The sequence below is a fragment of the Delphinus delphis genome, chromosome X (assembly GCF_949987515.2).
Source record: "Delphinus delphis chromosome X, mDelDel1.2, whole genome shotgun sequence".
Lineage (NCBI taxonomy): Eukaryota > Metazoa > Chordata > Mammalia > Artiodactyla > Delphinidae > Delphinus > Delphinus delphis.
In genome coordinates this window covers 68,675,925-68,695,227 of record NC_082704.1, presented here as the reverse complement: position 1 = coordinate 68,695,227, position 19,303 = coordinate 68,675,925, and the positions used below count along the sequence as shown (strand labels likewise).

General features: G+C 35.8%; 1 protein-coding gene across 1 annotated transcript in view; it reads right to left on the bottom strand.

Annotated features, from left to right (window-relative positions):
* TEX11 (testis expressed 11) overlaps positions 1-19,303 on the bottom strand; it is a 348,927-nt gene that overhangs the window by 201,285 nt on the left and 128,339 nt on the right. The window contains exons 9-10 of the mRNA XM_060003090.1: positions 4,479-4,533; positions 1,298-1,390 (exon numbers count right to left, since the gene is read on the bottom strand). Coding sequence (XP_059859073.1) covers positions 1,298-1,390; positions 4,479-4,533 — 148 coding nt within the window. The remainder of the gene's footprint in view (positions 1-1,297; positions 1,391-4,478; positions 4,534-19,303) is intronic.

Below are 19,303 nucleotides of genomic sequence, written 5' to 3'. Positions count from 1 at the left end.
TGCCACTGAAATCCTAATGCACCCAGTTCATCAATGTCCAGGGTCAATAATTAGGCTATTAAATGTGATGTCAGGAGTAATGCAGATGGACGATTATTGTAATAAAAACTGCAACTTCTGTATCCAGTGAACAAAGAGACATGCTGACAAGAAGCCATGTAGCTAGTATGCAGTCTCCTCCGTTGTCTTGGATCCTATTTTTTATTTAGATTTGCATCTTAGCAAATGCAAAAAAAAAAAAGGATGCAGCTTTTGAATATGTTCATGTATATTAATATTTTTAAATTTAAAAATATTAATATAAAATAAGTTTTTCAGCATTAAATAACCCCAACCACGTTGACAAATTTCAGGAAAATATAATTCAAGTAAATGGTTTCTTTGGGCAATTTAATATTCTGATAAATTCAACTATTCACTTTCATGCTTCCCATCTTGTCGAAAAAATCTTTTGAAAATGTATCAGGGACTTCCTTGGTGGTGCAGTGGTTAAGAATCCGCCTGCCAATGCTGGGGACAAGCGTTCCATCCCTGGTCTGGGAAGATCCCACATGCCATGGAGCAATAAGCCCATGTGCCACAACTACTGAGCCCGCGCTCTAGAGCCCACGTGCTACAACGACTGAGCCTATGTGCTACAACTACTGAAGCTGCGTGCCTATAGCCCATGCTCTACAACAAGAGAAGCCACCGCAATGAGAAGCCTGTGCACCGCACCAAAGAGTAGCCCCTGCTCACCGCAACTAGAGAAAGCCCGCGCCCAGCAACGAAGATCCAATGCAGCCAAAATAAATAAAAATTTTTAAAAATGTATCAGTATATTTAATCGCCTTATAGAGTAAAACACATTGATCCTAATTGAATCTCTTTAAACAGGCATCAGCCTATCAATATTCCTTATCCAGGAGTATAGAGGTATTGTATGTATGTATGTATGTATGTATATGAGTATGTATGTATGTATGAGCATCAGCTGAAAGTGAAAGACTGATGTTGGTTTTCTTAAACTAAATCCCATTATCTGCCTATTTTATCATTTACTTCTTTATCCTAAAATTTACTCACATCGGAGAACCTTTTCTGTTTTGTGCAAAAGAAAATTTTTTTCAAAAATATCTGTTGTCAGAGGTATATTTTATTCTTACTTTCTGTGCTGCAGAAGAGATTGCAACAATCTGTTGTTTTAAAAAAAAAAACAGGAACACTGGAGCAAATGTCTACACTGGATTTCAAAATGTGAATCAATGCTTTCAAAATTTCATTAAGTTAATTTTCAAAAGTAAAAAACCTCTTATACCTTGTTTGCTAGGTTTACAGCGCTGAGAGCCTTATAATATTCTTTGCCGTCCCAATCCATATAAGCAGTGGCTAGTAACCGTAGAACTTTACCCTATAATTAAAAATAGAAAAAAAACACACACAGCTGAGGGTTTAACTGCAATACAACAGCTGACTAGCACTTACACAGTGACAGGCATTTCTCAAACCTCAGTCATAATTATGAAATAGCATTTCCTTAAGCAACCACATAGTCTTGGGATATGTCTCATCATTATGCTACCCACACCAAATACCATCTGAGAATTTTACAGTAATAGCTTATTTAAATTTAATATAATTGTGTTAATATAATTATTTTCTTAACACTGTTTTAGTGGTAAAGTACTTAATCATCCCCACTTTAAAAATAAGGAAATTAAAGCACAGCAATATTTAATGTAATCATCTTACCACCTACTGTTTAGGTAACATTATATTAGGCCTCCATCAAAAGAAATAAATAGAAAGACATAATCCCTCTCTCAAAGACTTTATAGCCTAGTTGAGATTAACCAATTGGACCAAGGGCTCATATACCACCATTTCACTAGGAGCAGATATACTTTCCTATAGACAAGATTTTTCCCAACTCAACCAAGTTTTAAAATTAATAAAGTATTTCATAATTCAGTTTCTCCAGCCAGATCTACACTGACAAGGGGAATAACTCTACTTAGCACAGACTTATTTAACTATAGATTCACATTTTGAAAGTAGGAGGCCTATTTCAATGAAGATTCTATTCTGCCTCTAAGTGTAATGAGGACAGTAGGATCAGGCAAAGGTGTTCTTCTAATTTAAAAAAAAAATGTTAAGCACATTAGGGCTCTGCGAACCCTAGAAAAATGACTTTTAGGGTGTGATACCTTTCAGTTTTTTAATTCAAAAACCAAGATGGATATAATGTACTTAATATCATTATTATTATTGTGGAGCAACTCTCAACTTATAAACTTCCCCAGAGGACTCTGATGGAGTAAATATGGCATCTCTGAGAAAGACTGTAGCTATTTTGTAATAGTAAAAGGGTCAAATAATCAGAAAGATAAAACAAAATGGATGAACCTCAAAACTATTATGTTAAGCAAAATAAGCCAGACATAAAACAGTACATACTGTATGATTTCATTTATACACAGTTCAAGATAAGCCAAAAATATTCTACAGCAATAAAAGTCAGAATAGTGGTTTTATCATGGGGGTATGAATGGCTATTAACTGGAAAGGGGCCAAGGTAACTTTTGAGGGTGATGGAAAGTTCTGTATCTTGATCTGTGTGGTAGCTACAAAACTATATAGATAAACTGAAACTCATCAGGCTGTACAACTTTAAAATTTGTGCAATTTAGTGTATATATTTATTTAAGTTATACCACAATAAAATACTGCTAGCATGAAAGAAAAACTATTTTATAATCTTACTTCTCCATACCTTGCAATATGAATATTAGATTTCAATCACACTTAAATCCTACCTTCCATCCTCATTTCCTCCTCCAGACGTCTTCTCACCTAGATCCCTTGCCTCATATTCCCTTCTCCCTCCCTTTTAACTACATGAACCCCATCTGCTTTTCGAGGCCTATCTCCTACCAAAAGGCTTCTTCAACTATTCTAGTCAACATTAATATTCCCCTTTTCTGCATGCCTTTGCGTATACTTCAGGTTAGTACCACACAGTTTATCACTTATTTTTCCCAAATTGTTTCACTTGTACTCATTTTTATAAATCTTTTTTTGAAATTTTAATTGAAGTATAAAATACATACAAAAAAGTTCCAAAATCTCAATGGTACAACTCTGAATTTTCACAAAGTGAGCACACATATGTTAACAACACAGAAATCAAGAAACAGAACATTAGTCTCATCTCATATCTCTTTTCAGACACAATTCCAAACAAGGGTAACCAATTATCTGACTTCCAACACCATGTATTAGTTCTACCTGCTTTTGGCATTCACATTTATGGAATCATACAGTATGTACTACTTTGTATTTTGCTCTGTTTGTTCAACATTATATGTGAGAACATCCATACTGTTACAATTATTGTAGTCTATTCTCGTTGTTATACGATATTCTATTATATGACACTATCATAATATATTTTCATTATTTTTAATTGTGATGAAATACACATAACATAACATTGACCATTTTAACCATTTTTAAGTGTACAGTTCAGTAGCATTAAGTATACTCACACTGTTGTGCAACCAGCACCACCATACATCTCCAGAACTCTTTTAATCTCACAAAATTGAACTCTCTACCCATTAAACAATAGCTCCCCATGTTCTCCTCCCTCCAAACCTCTGCAACCACCATTCTATTTTCCACCTCTATGAATTTGACTACCCAACATATCTCACTGAACTGGAATCATACAGTATGTCTTTTTGATAATGGCTTATTTCACTTAGCATAATGTCCTCAAGGTTCATCTATGTTGTAGCATGTGTCAGAATTTCCTTCCTTTTCATGGCTGAATAATATTCCATTGTATTCACCTGTTTTAGTTTCATCCTTTGAACATAAGCTATTTAAGGGCAGAGGCCACGTTTTATACTTCTCTTTTTTTCCCATCTACCACATTGTTAGATATATTGATATATATATGTGTGTGTGTGTGTGTATATACATATAAATATATGTATAGATATATATGTGTATGTGTGTGTATGTATTCAGTTACATTTTGTGGGATATACTGTAATAATGGTAAGAAGCAGAGACGGATATTCAAAAAAATTCCATTCTGCTATGGCATGTATTAAATTAGTTTTAAATCAGATTTATTTACATAATCACATTTTACTTGATAAAATATTAAAATTAACTTCCATACCAAGCATGTTCTATCTGGGTGGTTAAAGAAACCTAGAATTTTTGAACATGCAAACAAAAACTAAAACTTATATAGCCAAACATTGTCCTAAGCACTTTACATGTATTAATTAATTCATGGGTACAAGAATTTACCTGGAGGGTAATTCTATATCAACTTTACAGAAACTAATGCACTGAGATATTAAATGATGTGCCCAGTGAATAAATCTACTCACAAATGGAGGGACAGCCTATCATAATTTTCTTACAATAACATAAACTGTATTTCTTGAACCTACTTCTGCAATATTTAACATAATCCTTACCAGCATTTCCTGTGGAACAGAAAGCTTATCCATCTTCCCAGTATCATAGCTTTGTCTATCATTAAAAAAGGAAAAAAATACATATAAATACATATTTATTTCAAATTATATATATTTTTTCAAGACTACATATTACTAAGAAGACGTGTTATAATTATACTTAATTACAACTTTTCTATTTTGCACTACAACAGATGATTAGCCAATTGATACATAAAAATCAATTACATAAAGCAATACTTTCTAACTTTAGAAAACCACAGAGATAGCCTCATTCACCAGAGGGCAGACAGCTGAAGCAAGAAGAACTACAATCCTGCAGCCTGTGGAACAAAAACCACATTCACAGACAGATACACAAGATGAAAAGGCAGAGGGCTATGTCCCAGATGAAGGAACAAGATAAAACCCCAGAAAAACAACTAAATGAAGTGGAGATAGGCAACCTTCCAGAAAAAGAATTCAGAATAAAGACGGTGAAGATGATCCAGGACCTCGGAAAAACAATGGAGGTAAAGATCGAGAAGATGCAAGAATGTTTAACAAAGACCTAGAAGAATTAAAGAACAGAGATAAACAATACAATAACTGAAATGACAACTACACTAGAAGGAATCAATAGCAGAATGACTGAGGCAGAAGAACGGATAAGTGACCTGGAAGACAGAATGGTGGAATTCAGTGCTGTGGAACAGAATAAAGAAAAGAGAATGAAAAGAAATGAAGACAGCCTAACAGACCTCTGGGACAACATTAAACGTAACAACATTCGCATTATAGGGGTCCCAGAAGGAGAAGAGAGAGAGAAAGGACCAGAGAAAATATCTGAAGAGATTATAGTCTAAACTTCCCTAACATGGGAAAGGAAATAGCCACCCAAGTCCAGGAAGTGCAGCGAGTCCCATACAGGATAAACCCAAGGAGAAACATGCCAAGACACACAGTAATCAAATTGGCAAAACTTGAAGACAAAGAAAAATTATAGAAAGCAGCAAGGGAAAAACGACAAATAACATACAAGGGAACTCCCATAAGGTTAACAGCTGATTTCTCAGCAGAAACTCTACAAGTCAGAAGGGAGCGGCATGATATACTTAAAGTGATGAAAGGGAAGAACCTACAACCAAGATTACTCTACCTGGCAAGGATCTCATTCAGATTCGATGGAGAATCAAAAGCTTTACAGACAAGCAAAAGCTAAGAGAATTCAGCACCACCAAACCAGCTCTACAACAAATGCTAAAGGAATGTCTCTAAGTGGGAAACACAAGAGAAGAAAAGGACCTACAAAAACAATTAAGAAAATGGTCACAGGAACATACATATCAATAATTACCTTAAACGTGAATGGATTAAATGCTCCAACCAAAAGACACAGGCTTGCTGAATGTATACAAAAACAAGACCCATCTATATGCTATCTACAAGAGACCCACTTCAGACCTAGGGACACATACAGACTGAAAGTGAGGGGATGGAAAAAGATATTCCATGAAAATGGAAATCAAAAGAAAGCTGGAGTAGCAATACTCATATCAGATAAAATAGACTTTAAAATAAAGAATGTTACAAGAGACAAGAAAAGACACTATATAATAATGATCAAGGGATCAATCCAAGAAGAAGATATAACAATTATAAATATATATGCACCCAAGACAGGAGCACCTCAATACATAAGGCAACTGCTAACAGCTATAAAAGAGGAAATTGACAGTAACACAATAATAGTGGGGGACATTAACACCTCACTTACACCAATGGACAGATCATCCAAAATGAAAATAAATAAGGAAACACAAGCTTTAAATGACACGATAGACCAGATAGATGTAACTGATATTTATAGGACATTCCATTCAAAAACAGTAGATTACACTTTCTTCTCAAGTACGCACGGAACATTCTCCAGGACAGTTCACATCTTGGGTCACAAATCTAGCCTCAGCAACTTTAAGAAAACTGAAATCATATCAAGCATCTTTTCTGACCACAATGCTATGCGATTAGAAATGAACTACAGGGAGAAAAACGTAAAAAACACATAAACACATGGACGCTAAACAATACGTTACTAAATAACTAAGAGATCACTGAAGAAATCAAAGAGGAAATCAAAAAATACCTAGAGACAAATGACAATGAAAACACGACAATCCAAAACCAATGGGATGTAGCAAAAGCAGTTCTAAGAGGGAAGTTTATAGCTATACAAGGCTACCTCAAGAAACAAGAAAAATCTCAAATAAATAATCTAACCTTACACCTAAAGGAACTAGAGAAAGAAGAACCAAACCCAAAGTTAGCAGAAGGAAAGAAATCATGAAGATCAGAGCAGAAATAAATGACATAGATACAAAGAAAACAACAGCACAGATCAATAAAACTAAAAGCTGGTTCTTTGAGAAGATAAAATTGATAAACCATTAGCAGACTCATCAAGAAAAAGAGGGAGAGGACTCAAATCAATAAAATTAGAAATGAAGAAGGAGAAGTTACAGCAGACACTTCAGAAATACAAAGCATCCTAAGAGACTACTACAAGCAACTCTATGCCAATAAAATGGACAACCTGGAAGAAATGGACAAATCTTAGAAAGGTATAACCTTCCAAGCCTGAACCAGGAAGAAATAGAAAATATGAAAAGAACAATCACAAGTAATGAAATTGAAACTGTGATTAAAAATCTTCCAACAAACAAAAGTCTAGGACCAGATGGCTTCACAGGCGAATTCTAACATTTAGAGAAGAGCTAACACCCATCTTTCTCAAACTCTTCCAAAAAATTGCGGAGCAAGGAACACTCCCAAACTCATTCTATGAGGCTACCATCACCAGACAAAGATACTACAAAAAAAGAAAATTACAGACCAATACCACTGATGAACATGGATGCAAAAATCCTCAACAAAATACTAGCAAACAGAATCCTACAACACATTAAAAGGATCATACACCATGATCAAGTGGCATTTTTCCCAGGGATGCAAGGGTTCTTTGATATACACAAATCAATCAATGTGATACACCATATTAACAAACTGAAGAATAAAAACCATATGATCATCTCAATAGATGCAGAAAAAGCTTTTGACAAAATTCAACACCCATTTAAAAAAAAGGAAAGGAAAACCACAACTTCCTCAGGATATATATCCAATAAATCAACACTATAATTATATTACTGCTCTTTTCCATTTGGCTATATATACACTAGATTAAACTATTTTACATGTGTGTACAAGCCCTTACTTTATGGGCACATTTTAAAGTGTAAGAAATATATTTTTAAAATAAAACAAATACAGGAGTTTTCATGGAAACAAATGCTTTAGCAATATTTATTAAGCTTCACAACACCCTTGTGACGCACAATATTAGTTCCATTTTGCAGCTGAATGAACCAATTTAGCAGTTAAGTGATTTCTAATATTTCCTAGATTGGTATTAAAAATGAGAGTAAGGGGATGGGGAGAAAAGAAATTTGACTTTCAGTTCTCTGCTTTAGTTACCATACCATATTACCTATGGGACATTCTAATAACCACAAATAATGTATTAATATGAGCCTCAGGTTTTCTAAAAAAAGCTTTAAAGTAAAACAAAGATCACTCACCATAAAATTGGTATTCCAAGGGAGGAAGTCAATAAAATTTTGGTGAACTGGAGTAAATTGAAGCCATTACTTTGAAGTATTCCTTTTACTTTTACTTTTTAAAAGACCCATAGCTACCAAACTGAGTTTTCAGCTTGCTAACAAGGATATAATGCTGGCCTACATTATAATGGCCTCATTGTAAGCCCTATCTCATAGAGGTCTCTGTTGGTACATTAAACCTCCTACTTCCAGTTTTCAAAATAATCAATGAAAATGGAACTTCTGCAACAGTGGTATTAAGGAGCTCTTGGACCCCCTCTCCCCAGTGAAACAACCACTTGCCTGGAAAAATCATTAAAACAACCATTTAAGGTCTCTGGAAAGTGTCCTAAGGGCATATAGCAAATGGAAAAACATTTATTTTTAAAAAATCAACTGAATCTCAGTAACAACAGTGGGAGTCTGTGGCATTTGAGCCATGACCTGCTCCTATCCACACCACCTCCATGTCATGGAGGCTACACCAGATGAGTGCTGTCAAGAAAATAGGAATTCAGGAGTGGGGTAGGGAGATGAGTGAAATAGGTGATGGAGATAGAGAGGCACAAACTTCCAGTTATAAAATAAGTAAGTCACGGGGACATAATGTACAGTATAGGGAATATAGGCAATAATACTATAATAACTTTGTATGGTGAAAAGTGGTAACGACTTATTGTGGTATCATTTTGTAATATACAAAAATATCAAATCACTATGCTGTACACCGGAAACTGATATAATGTTGAAAATCAACTTCAATTTAAAACAAAAAGAAAGCGGGAATTACCTCTCCCTCCAGGTCCTTGACTCAGGCTGCCAGCCACTCTCATCATTCCCAGATCTGTGTTGCAGAAGTGCTATTATTGGCAGGCACAACGAGAGGACTGGGTCTTCCTTTCCCCACTCAGTTCTCACTCTTAGGGTAAGGGCTCTACCCCAGGGGTAACAGCTGAAGAATACTGGGACCCTAATCCCCTTCACCCAGGCTGGCTCATTTGGCAGAGGATGCAGGACAGGAGGGCATGCTAAGTAGATTAGGGGCTACCATCTCCCCAACATCTACTCATATAGTAGGGGTGTCACTGCAAGAGTAGCTGCCATGCTCCTGCCCCCAGCTGCAGCGGTGTGCCAGTTTCTACCCAGGGGAAGAAGTGGGCAACAAAGAGGAAGAGCTCAGCATTTCTGCCTAAGGGGAATGACTTTATTTGGAACAGAGCAAGGAGAGATTCCTACCTAAGGGCATAGTCAAAAACAATGGAGATCTTGCTGGTAAGCAATTAAGAAGGGGCTGGTACCTCCAAGATAGTAGTAGCAACAAGTGAAATAGCAGACAAGCCAGAAGTTTGAACAGAGAGAACCAGGGAGAGACAAGAAGAATAATCCTAGGGTCACACTCATCCCTGGGGATACAAAAGGCTATGCATATGTTCTAGGCTGCACCCGCTCAGGAACAATCAGAGGGAAATGTGGGACTAGAAAGCATTCCTCAAGGCATACACAGATCCATCAGCGAAGAGACTTGAGCCTGAGTGGCTCAAGGAGCTTATCAGAACCTCTGACCAAACACAGACTGAAAATTAAGGTATTCTGATCCAGGGGTGATGGTAAGGAAGCCAAGCTTAAAAATCAAATCACACTTCCAGTTTATGGCTCCACATGTAAGGATCTTGGAAGGCACAACTCCATCCTAACAAGTAAAAAACTGGAAAGACTTTTAAAAATCAACAACTCTTCTTGGATCCAAAAGAGAGGTGAGGACACAGGGCAAACCACTACCCCCAAGATTGGGGAGACTGGCAAAAATACAAGGAGCTGACGCACAGCACAAGAGAGATTCACAAGTAAAAACTACCAAGGGCACCACTGCTAGGGCAGGAAATTGAGAACTGTAGTTGACAGACTGCTGGAGGTTCAGTGTGGACAAGTCTGAGAGTTAAAACTCCAAGAGGACATAGTTACAGGGGGATACCCACAATATCGTCAGATTAATCTCCAGGAGCTCAACCAGATTCCCACAGTAAATATCATAGAAAAATCCACTTGGGCTTTGGCAGGAAAAGGGAAAAAGGAACCATTTTGAAACAGCTTAAAGCAATCTGTTCTTAACAAGGCCTGCCCTCATGGGAAACTAGTGAACCAGGGCCTAACCTACTGGGGTATTATCAGAGACTAACTGACCTGGGGAAGAGAAATACTCAACCCCAGTGTACGCTAGCCATTCTGTACCACGTTAAGAGGGGAGGAAAAAAAAGAGAAACGAGTGAAGTTCACAGTTCAGAGGCAGAGACTCACGAAAAGACTGAAAACTAGTCATAGGACTATAGGCCTCTCTCTCTTCCACACCTAGCCACCACATTACTAAAGGCCTATTTACAGTAGTTCCGTTTACCAAGTATGTCAAATCCCACTACCAAGAAAAAAGTACAAGGCATACCAAAAGGCAAAAAACACAATTTGAAGAGACAGTAAGCATCAGAACCAGACATGGCAGTGATGTTGGAATTATCAGGCCAGGAATTTAAAATAACTATGATTAATATGCTAAGGGTTCCAATGAATAAAGTAGACAGGCAACATAAGCAGAGAGCTGGATAGGCTAAGAAAGAAGCAAAAAGAAATGCCAGAGGTAAAAAACACTGTAACAAACATGAAGATTGTCTTTGATGGACTTTTTAATAAACTTGACATGGCTGAGGAAAGAATCTATGAGCTAGAGAATCCTTGAAAACAGAAAAGCAAAGAGAACAAAGACTGAAAAAAAAAAAGAAGAGAATGTCAACGGACTGTGGGACAACTGCAAAAGGTATAATATAAGTGTAATGGGAATACCAAAAGAAAAAAGAAAGGAACAGAAGACACATTTGAAACAATAATGACTGAAAATTTCCCCAAATTAATGTCCAATACCAAACCACAGACCCAGGAAGCTCTGAGAACACCAAGCAGGATAAATACCAAAAACTACACCTATGCATATAATTTTCCAATTACAGAAAATCAAAGATAAAGAAAAAAGTCCTGAAACAAGCCAGAGGAAAAAAACACCTTATCTTAAAATTTAGGTGCAAAGATAAGAATTATATCCAACTTCTTAGAAGCCATACAAGCAAGAAGAGAGTGGAGTGAAATATTTAGTACTGAGATAAAAACAGCATCAACTTACAATTCTATACCCTGTGAAAATATCATTCAAAAGTAAAGGAGACATAAAGACTTTCTCAGACAAACAAAAATTGAGGCAATTTGTTGCCAACCGTCTGACCTTGCAAGAAATGGTAAAAGAAGTTCTCCAGAGAGAAGAGAAATAATACAGGTCAGAAACTTGGATGTACATAAAGTAAGAGCATGGAAGATGGGATAAGTGAAGGCAAAATAAAAATTTTTTTCTTGCCCTTAACTGATCTAACAGATAACTGTTCAAAATAATAACAATAAAAATGTGTTCAATACTGTGTGCATATTTATATATCTTCTCTCTGTGTATATATATATGTATATAGAGAGAGAATAAAGTGAAATAAATAACACTTAGAATAAAGTGAAATAAATGACAGCAATGATACAAGGGGTGGGAGGGAGGAATTTTGATATTATAAGGTACTCACACTACTCATGAAGTGGTACAGTGTTATTTGAAAGTGTACTTGGATTAGTGGTACATGTATATTGCAAACTCTAGAGCAACCACTAAGAAAAGTTTTTTAAAGTATAACCTATATACTAAGAAAAGAGCGAAAATGGAATCATATAAAATACTCAACTAAAACCACAAAAGGCAGAAGAAGAGTGGAAGACAACCACAGGAAAAAAGAACAAGAACAACAAATAGAAGACTGTAACAGTACAATATTGTAGATATTAATCCAACTGTATCTATCATCATTTTGAATTTCAATGGCCTAAGTGCACCAATTAAAAAGAGATTGTCCAAACGGATTTTTTTAAATGCCTGAACTATACATTGTCTACAAGAAACCCACTTTAAATATAAAGACACATAGAGATAAAAAGTAAATGGATGGAGAAAAATATACCATGCTAACACTATCCTAAGAAAGCAGGAGTAGCTATATTAATTTCAGATAGAGCACATTTCAATGTAAGGAAAATTATCAGGGATAAAGAAGGGCATTACATAATGATAAAGAGGTCAGTTCTCCAAGAAAACATAACAATTCTTAACATGTATGAGCCTAACAACAGAGCATCAAACTATGTTAGGCAAAAACTGATAGAACAGCAAGTAGAAACAGATGAATCTACTATCATTTTTGAAGATTTCAACACCTCTCTCTCAGAAATGGACAGACAGAGCAGGCACAAAATCAGTAAGAACATAGTCGAATGCAGCAACACCATCAATCAATTGGATATAATTGAAATGTACAGACTACTAGATCCATTCTTACCAAATTCAAATGGAATATTCACCAAGAAAGACCACATTCTGAGCCATAAAACATACTTCAACAAATCTGAAGTATAGAAATCATATAATATCCGCTGTCAGACCACAATGGAATTAAAATAGAAATCAATAATAGAAACATAACATGAAAATTCCAAAATATGTAGAGATTAAACAATACTGTAAATAAAACATGGGTCAAAGCAGAAATTTCAACAGAAACTTTAAAATAATTTAAATGAAAATGAAAACACAACTTATCAAAATGTGTGGGATGCAGCAAAAACAGTACATAGAAGGAAATTTATAACATTCAATGCATATATTAGAAAATAAGAAATATCTAAAATCAGTAAGTTTCCACCTTAAGTAACTGGAAAAAAGAGGAAATTAAATCAAAAGCAAGCAGAAAGAAGAGGAATAATAAGAATTAGAGCAGAAATCAATGAAATTTAAAAAAGGAAATCAATAGAGAAAATAAATGAAAACAAAAGCTGGTATTTAAACAACTGATAAAATTAATAAGCCTGTTAACCAGGCTAAGAAAAAAAGAAGACACAAATTATTTTTCTTAGTTCTTTTTTTTTTACATCTTTTTTGGAGTATAATTGCTTTACAATGGTGTGTTAGTTTCTGCTTTATAACAAAGTTAATCAATTATACATATACATATGTTCCCATATTTCTTCCCTCTTGCATCTCCCTCCCTCCCACCCTCCCTATCCCACCCCTCTAGGTGGTCACAAAGCACAGAGCTGATCTCCCTGTGCTATGTGGCTGCTTCCCACTAGCTATCTATTTTACGTTCGGTAGTGTATATATATCCATGCCACTCTCTCACTTTGTCACAGCTTACCCTTCCCCTTCCCCATATCCTCAAGTCCATTCTCTAGTAGGTCTGTGTCTTTATTCCTGTCTTACCCCTAGGTTCTTCATGACATTTTTTCTTAAATTCCATATATATGTGTTAGCATACGGTATTTGCCTTTCTCTTTCTGACTTACTTCACTCTGTATGACAGACTCTAGGTCCATCCACCTCATTACAAATAGCTCAATTTCATTTCTTTTTAGGGCTGAGTAATATTCCATTGTACATATGTTCCACGTCTTCTTTATTCATTCATCCGATGATGGACACTTAGGTTGTTTCCATCACCTGGCTATTGTAAATAGAGCTGCAATGAACATTTTGGTACATGACTCTTTTTGAATTATGGTTTTCTCAGGGTATATGCCCAGTAGTGGGATTACTGGGTCATATGGTAGTTCTATTTGTAGTTTTTTAAGGAACCTCCATACTGTTCTCCATAGTGGCTGTACCAATTCACATTCCCACCAGCAGTGCAAGAGTGTTGCCTTTTCTCCACACCCTCTCCAGCATATATTGTTTCTAGATTTTTTGATGATGGCCATTCTGACTGGTGTGAGATGATATCTCATTGTAGTTTTGATTTGCATTTCTCTAATGATTAATGATGTTGAGCATTCTTTCATGTGTTTGTTGGAGGCTGTATATCTTCTTTGGAGAAATGTCTATTTAGGGCTTCTGCCCATTTTTGGATTGGGTTGTTTGTTTTTTTGTTATTGAGCTGCATGGCCTGCTCATAAATTTTAGAGATTAATCCTTTGTCAGTTACTTCATTTGAAAATATTTTCTCCCATTCTGAAGGTTGTCTTTTGGTCTTGTTTATGGTTTCCTTTGCTGTGCAAAAGCTTTGAAGTTTCATTAGGTCCCATTTGTTTATTTTTGTTTTTATTTCCATTTCTCTAGGAAGTGGATCACAAAGGATCTTGCTGTGATTTATGTCATAGAGTGTTCTGCCTATGTTTTCCTCTAAGAGTTTGATAGTTTCTGGCCTTACATTTAGGTCTTTAATCCATTTTGAGCTTATTTTTGTGTATGCTGTTAAGGAGTGATCTAATTTCATACTTTTACATGTACCTGTCCAGTTTTCCCAGCACCATTTATTGAAGAGGCTGTCCTTTCTCCACTGTACATTCCTGCCTCCTTTATCAAAGATAAGGCGACCATATGTGCATGGGTTTATCTCTGAGCTTTCTACCCTGTTCCATTGATCTACCTTTCTGTTTTTGTGCCAGTACCATACTGTCTTGATTACTGTAGCTTTGTAGTATGGTCTGAAGTCAGGGAGCCTGACTTCTCCAGCTCCGTTTTTCGTTCTCAAGATTGCTTTGGCTATTCGGGGTCTTTTGTGTTTCCATACAAATTGGGAAATTTTTTGTTCTAATTATATCAAAAATTCCAGTGGTAGTTTGATAGGGATTGCACTGAATCTGTAGATTGCTTTGGGTAGTAGAATCATTTTCACAATGTTGATTCTTCCAACGCAAGAACATGGTATATCTCTCCATCTATTTGTATCATCTTTAATTTCTTTCACCAGTGTCTTATAATTTTCTCCATACCAGTCTTTTGTCTCCTTAGGTAGGTTTATTCCTAGATATTTTATTCTTTTTGTTGCAGTGGTAAATGGGAATGTTTTCTTGATTTCACTTTCAGATTTTTCATCATTAGTGTATAGGAATGCCAGAGATTTCTGTGCATTAATTTTGTATCCCGCTACTTTACCAAATTCATTGATTAGCTCTAGTAGTTTTCTGGTAGCATCTTTAGGATTCTCTATGTATAGTATCATGTCATCTGAAAGCAGTGACAGCTTTACTTCTTCTTTTCTGATTTGGATTCCTTTTATTTCCTTTTCTTCTCTGATTACTGTGGCTAAAACTTCCAAAACTATGTTGAATAAGAGTGGTGAGAGTGGGTAACCTTGTTTTGTTCCTGATCTTAGTGGTAATGCTTTCAGTTTTTCACCATTGAGGACGATGTTGGCTGTGGGTTTGTCATAATATGGCCTTTATTGTGTTGAAGAAAGTTCCCTCTATGCCTACTTGCTGCAGGGTTTTTATCATAAATGGGTGCTGAATTTTGTCGAAAGCTTTCTCTGCATCTATTGAGATGATCATATGGTTTTTCTCCTTCAATTTGTTAATATGGTGTATCATGTTGATTGATTTGCGTATATTGAAGAATCCTTGCATTCCTGGAATAAAGCCCACTTGATCATGGTGTATGATCCTTTTAACGTGCTGTTGGATTCTGTTTGCTAGTATTTTGCTGAGGATTTTTGCATCTGTGTTCATCAGTGATATTGGCCTGTAGTTTTCTTTCTTTGTGACATCCTTGTCTGGTTTTGGTATCAGGGTGATGGTGGCCTCGTAAAATAAGTTTGGGAGTGTTCCTGCCTCTGCTATATTTTGGAAGAGTTTGAGAAGGATAGGTGTTAGCTCTTCTCTAAATGTTGAAGGCACAAATTATTAACATCAGAAATGAAAGAGGGAACATCACTATAGAACCCTTGAAAAATTTAAAGAGCATTAAAAGGAATACTATGAACAACTCTATGTCCACAAATTTGAGAACCTGGATTAAATGGCCCAATTCTTTGAAAGACCCAAGCAGCCAAAACTCACATGAAAAGAAATGACAGTCTGATTAGACCTTTATCTATTTTATAAATTGAATCAAAAATTATTAACCTTCCAGCTCTAGTCAAGTAAGAAGCAGGCATGGGGGAAGGTGCAGGATGGAGGCTGGAGGGTGATGGAGACAAGACACATGTTGCTCTAAGGAGTTTGCACTTGACCCTACAGGTCAGTGTTTCTGAACTTCTATGGATCAACATTAAAAGAAAGAGCTGATCAAAAAAAAAATTATTAACCTTCCAAAATAGAAAGCACCAGGCCCAGATGGGTTCATGGCTGAATTCTATCAAATTTTTCTTCCAGTTTTATTGAGATATAATTGACAAACAGCACTGTACAAGTTTAAGGTGTACAGCATAATGATTTGACTTACATACATCGTGAAATGATTATCACAATGATTTAGTGAGCATCCATCATCTCATATGGATACAAAATTAAATCAATAGAAAAAATTGTTTCCTTGTGATGAGAACTCTTAGGATTTATTAACTCAACAACTTTCATATATAACACACAGCACTGTTAGTCATATTTATCATGTTGTACATTAAAATCCTAGTACTTACTTATCTTATAACTGGAAGTTTGCACCTTTTGACTGCCTTCATCCAATCCTCCCTCTCCCTACTCCCCACCTCTAGTAACCACAAATCTGATCTCTTTTCCTATGAGTTTGTTTCTGAAGTATAATTGACCTGCAACACTATGTTAGTTCCTGTTACAAAACACAGTCATTGGACATTCCCTATACACTTCAAAATGTTCACAATGATAAGTCTAGTTATGATATGTCACCATGCAGAGATATTATATAGTTATTGACTGACTATATTCCCCATACCATTCATTTCATACCTCTGACATTTATTTTGCAACTGGAGGTTTGTACCTCTTAATCTCCCTCACCTATTTCTCTCCTCCCCACCAACCCCTCCCCTTTGGCAACCACTCGTTTGTTCTCTGTATCTATAACTTTTGTTATATTTATTCATTTGTTTTCTTTCTAGATTCCACATAAAAGTGAAATCTTACAGTATTTATCTTTCTCTAAATTTATTTCACTTGGCATAATACTCTCTAGGTTCATCCATGTTGTTGCAAATGAGAATATTTCATTCTTTTTACGGCTGAGTAATATTCCACTGTGTGTGTGTGTTTGTGTATGAATGCAAATCTTTTACCTCCTTAGATTTATTCCTAGATATTTTTTTGATGTGATTGATAGGACAGTTTTCTTAATTTCTCTTTCTGATAAGTTCATTGTTAAAGTATAGAAATATAACAGAATTCAGAAATACAACTTTTCTGAATTCACTGATGAATTCTAGTAGTTTTTTGGAATTCTACAAAATATTTAAGGATGAAATTATATAAATTCTCTATAATCTCTTTCAGAGGACAGAAGCAGAAGGAAAGCTTCCTAATTCATTCTATGAGGCCAACATTACCCTAATACCCAAACCAGACAGACATTAAAAGAAAATGAATAGACCAATATCTGTCACGAACATAGATGCAAAAATCCTCAAAATCCTCAACAAAATATTAGCAAATTGAATCCAAAAACAAATTTTTTAAAATTATACACAACAAAGTGGGATTTATCCCAACTATGCAAGGCTGGTTCAACATTCAAAACTCAGTTAATGTAATCTATGACATCAACAGACTAAAAAAATCACATAGTCATATGAGTAGATGCAGGAAAAGCATTTGAAAAAAATCAAATACTCATTCATGATCAAAAAATAAAAAACCTTTCATTAAACTAGTAACAACTTGATAAAGACTACCTACAAATAATATACAGCTAACATCATACTTAATGGTGAGAAGATTGAAACTTTTCCAGTAATTCAGGAAAAAGACAAGGATGTCCCTTCTCACAACTCCTTTTCAACATCATACTGGAAGTCCTTGCAAATGCAGTAAGGCAAAAATGAGAAATCAAAGATATGCAGATTGAGAAAGAAGATATAAAACTATCTTTGCTCACAAATGACATGATAATCTATGTAGAAAACTGACAAAGAGCTTCCCTGGTGGCGCAGTGGTTGAGAATCCACCTGCCAATGCAGGGGACACAGGTTCGAGCCCTGGTCCGGAAAGATCACACATGCCACGGGGCAACCAAGCCCGTGCGCCACAACTACTGAGCCTGCACTGTAGAGCCTGCAAGCCACAACTACTGAAGCCCGTGTGCCTATAGCCCGTACTCTGCAACAAGAGAAGCCAGCCACCGTAATGAGAAGCCCATGCACTGCAACAAAGAGTAGCCCCTGCTCGCCACAACTAGAGAAAAGCCCGTGTGCAGCAACAAAGACCCAACACAGACAAAAATTAATTAATTAATTAATTTTTTAAAAAGACAAAATTTACAGGGCTTCCCTGGTGGCGCAGCAGTTGAGAGTCCACCTGCTGATGCAGGCGACATGGGTTTGTGTGCCAGTCCGGGAAGATCCCACATGCCGCGGAGCGGCTGGGCCCGTGAGCTATGGCCGCTGAGCCTGCGCGTCCGGAGCCTGTGCTCCACAGCGGGAGAGGCCACAACAGTGAGAGGCCTGCGTACCACCACCAAAAAAAAAAAAAAAAAAAAAAAAAAAAGAAAATTTACAAAAAATGAAAGAATCAACAAAAAAACTCCTGGAACTAATAAGTGATTATAGTAAGGTTTCAGGATACAAGGTTAACATACAAAATCAATAGCTTTCGTATGTACCAGTAATGAACATGTGGAATTTAAAATTAAAAACACAATACTAAAAAAAAAAAAAAAAAAAAAAAACACACAATACTATTTATATTAGCACCCAAAAGATGAAATACTTAGATATAAATCTAACAAAATAGGTACAAGATCTATTTCAATATATGAGGAAAACTATAAAACTCTGATAAATGAAATCAAAGAAAAACTAAACAAGTTGAGAAAATTCCATGTTCATGGATAGAAAAATTCAAGATATCAATTCTTCCCAGCTTGATCTATATAGATCAGATGCAATCCCAATCAAAATCCTAGCAAGTTATATTAGAGACTGACAAAATGATCCTAAAGTTTCTATGAAGAGGCAGAAGACCAAACAGCCAACAATGGAAGGAAAAGAAATTGACAAATATAGGACTGCTGCTACTTGACTTCAATACTTACCATAAAGCTATAGCTCACAAAGACAGTTCCTTATTAATCAAGATATTGGCAAAAGAAAACACAAATAGATCAGTGGAACAGAATAGAGAGCCCACCATAAATATAGTCAACTGATC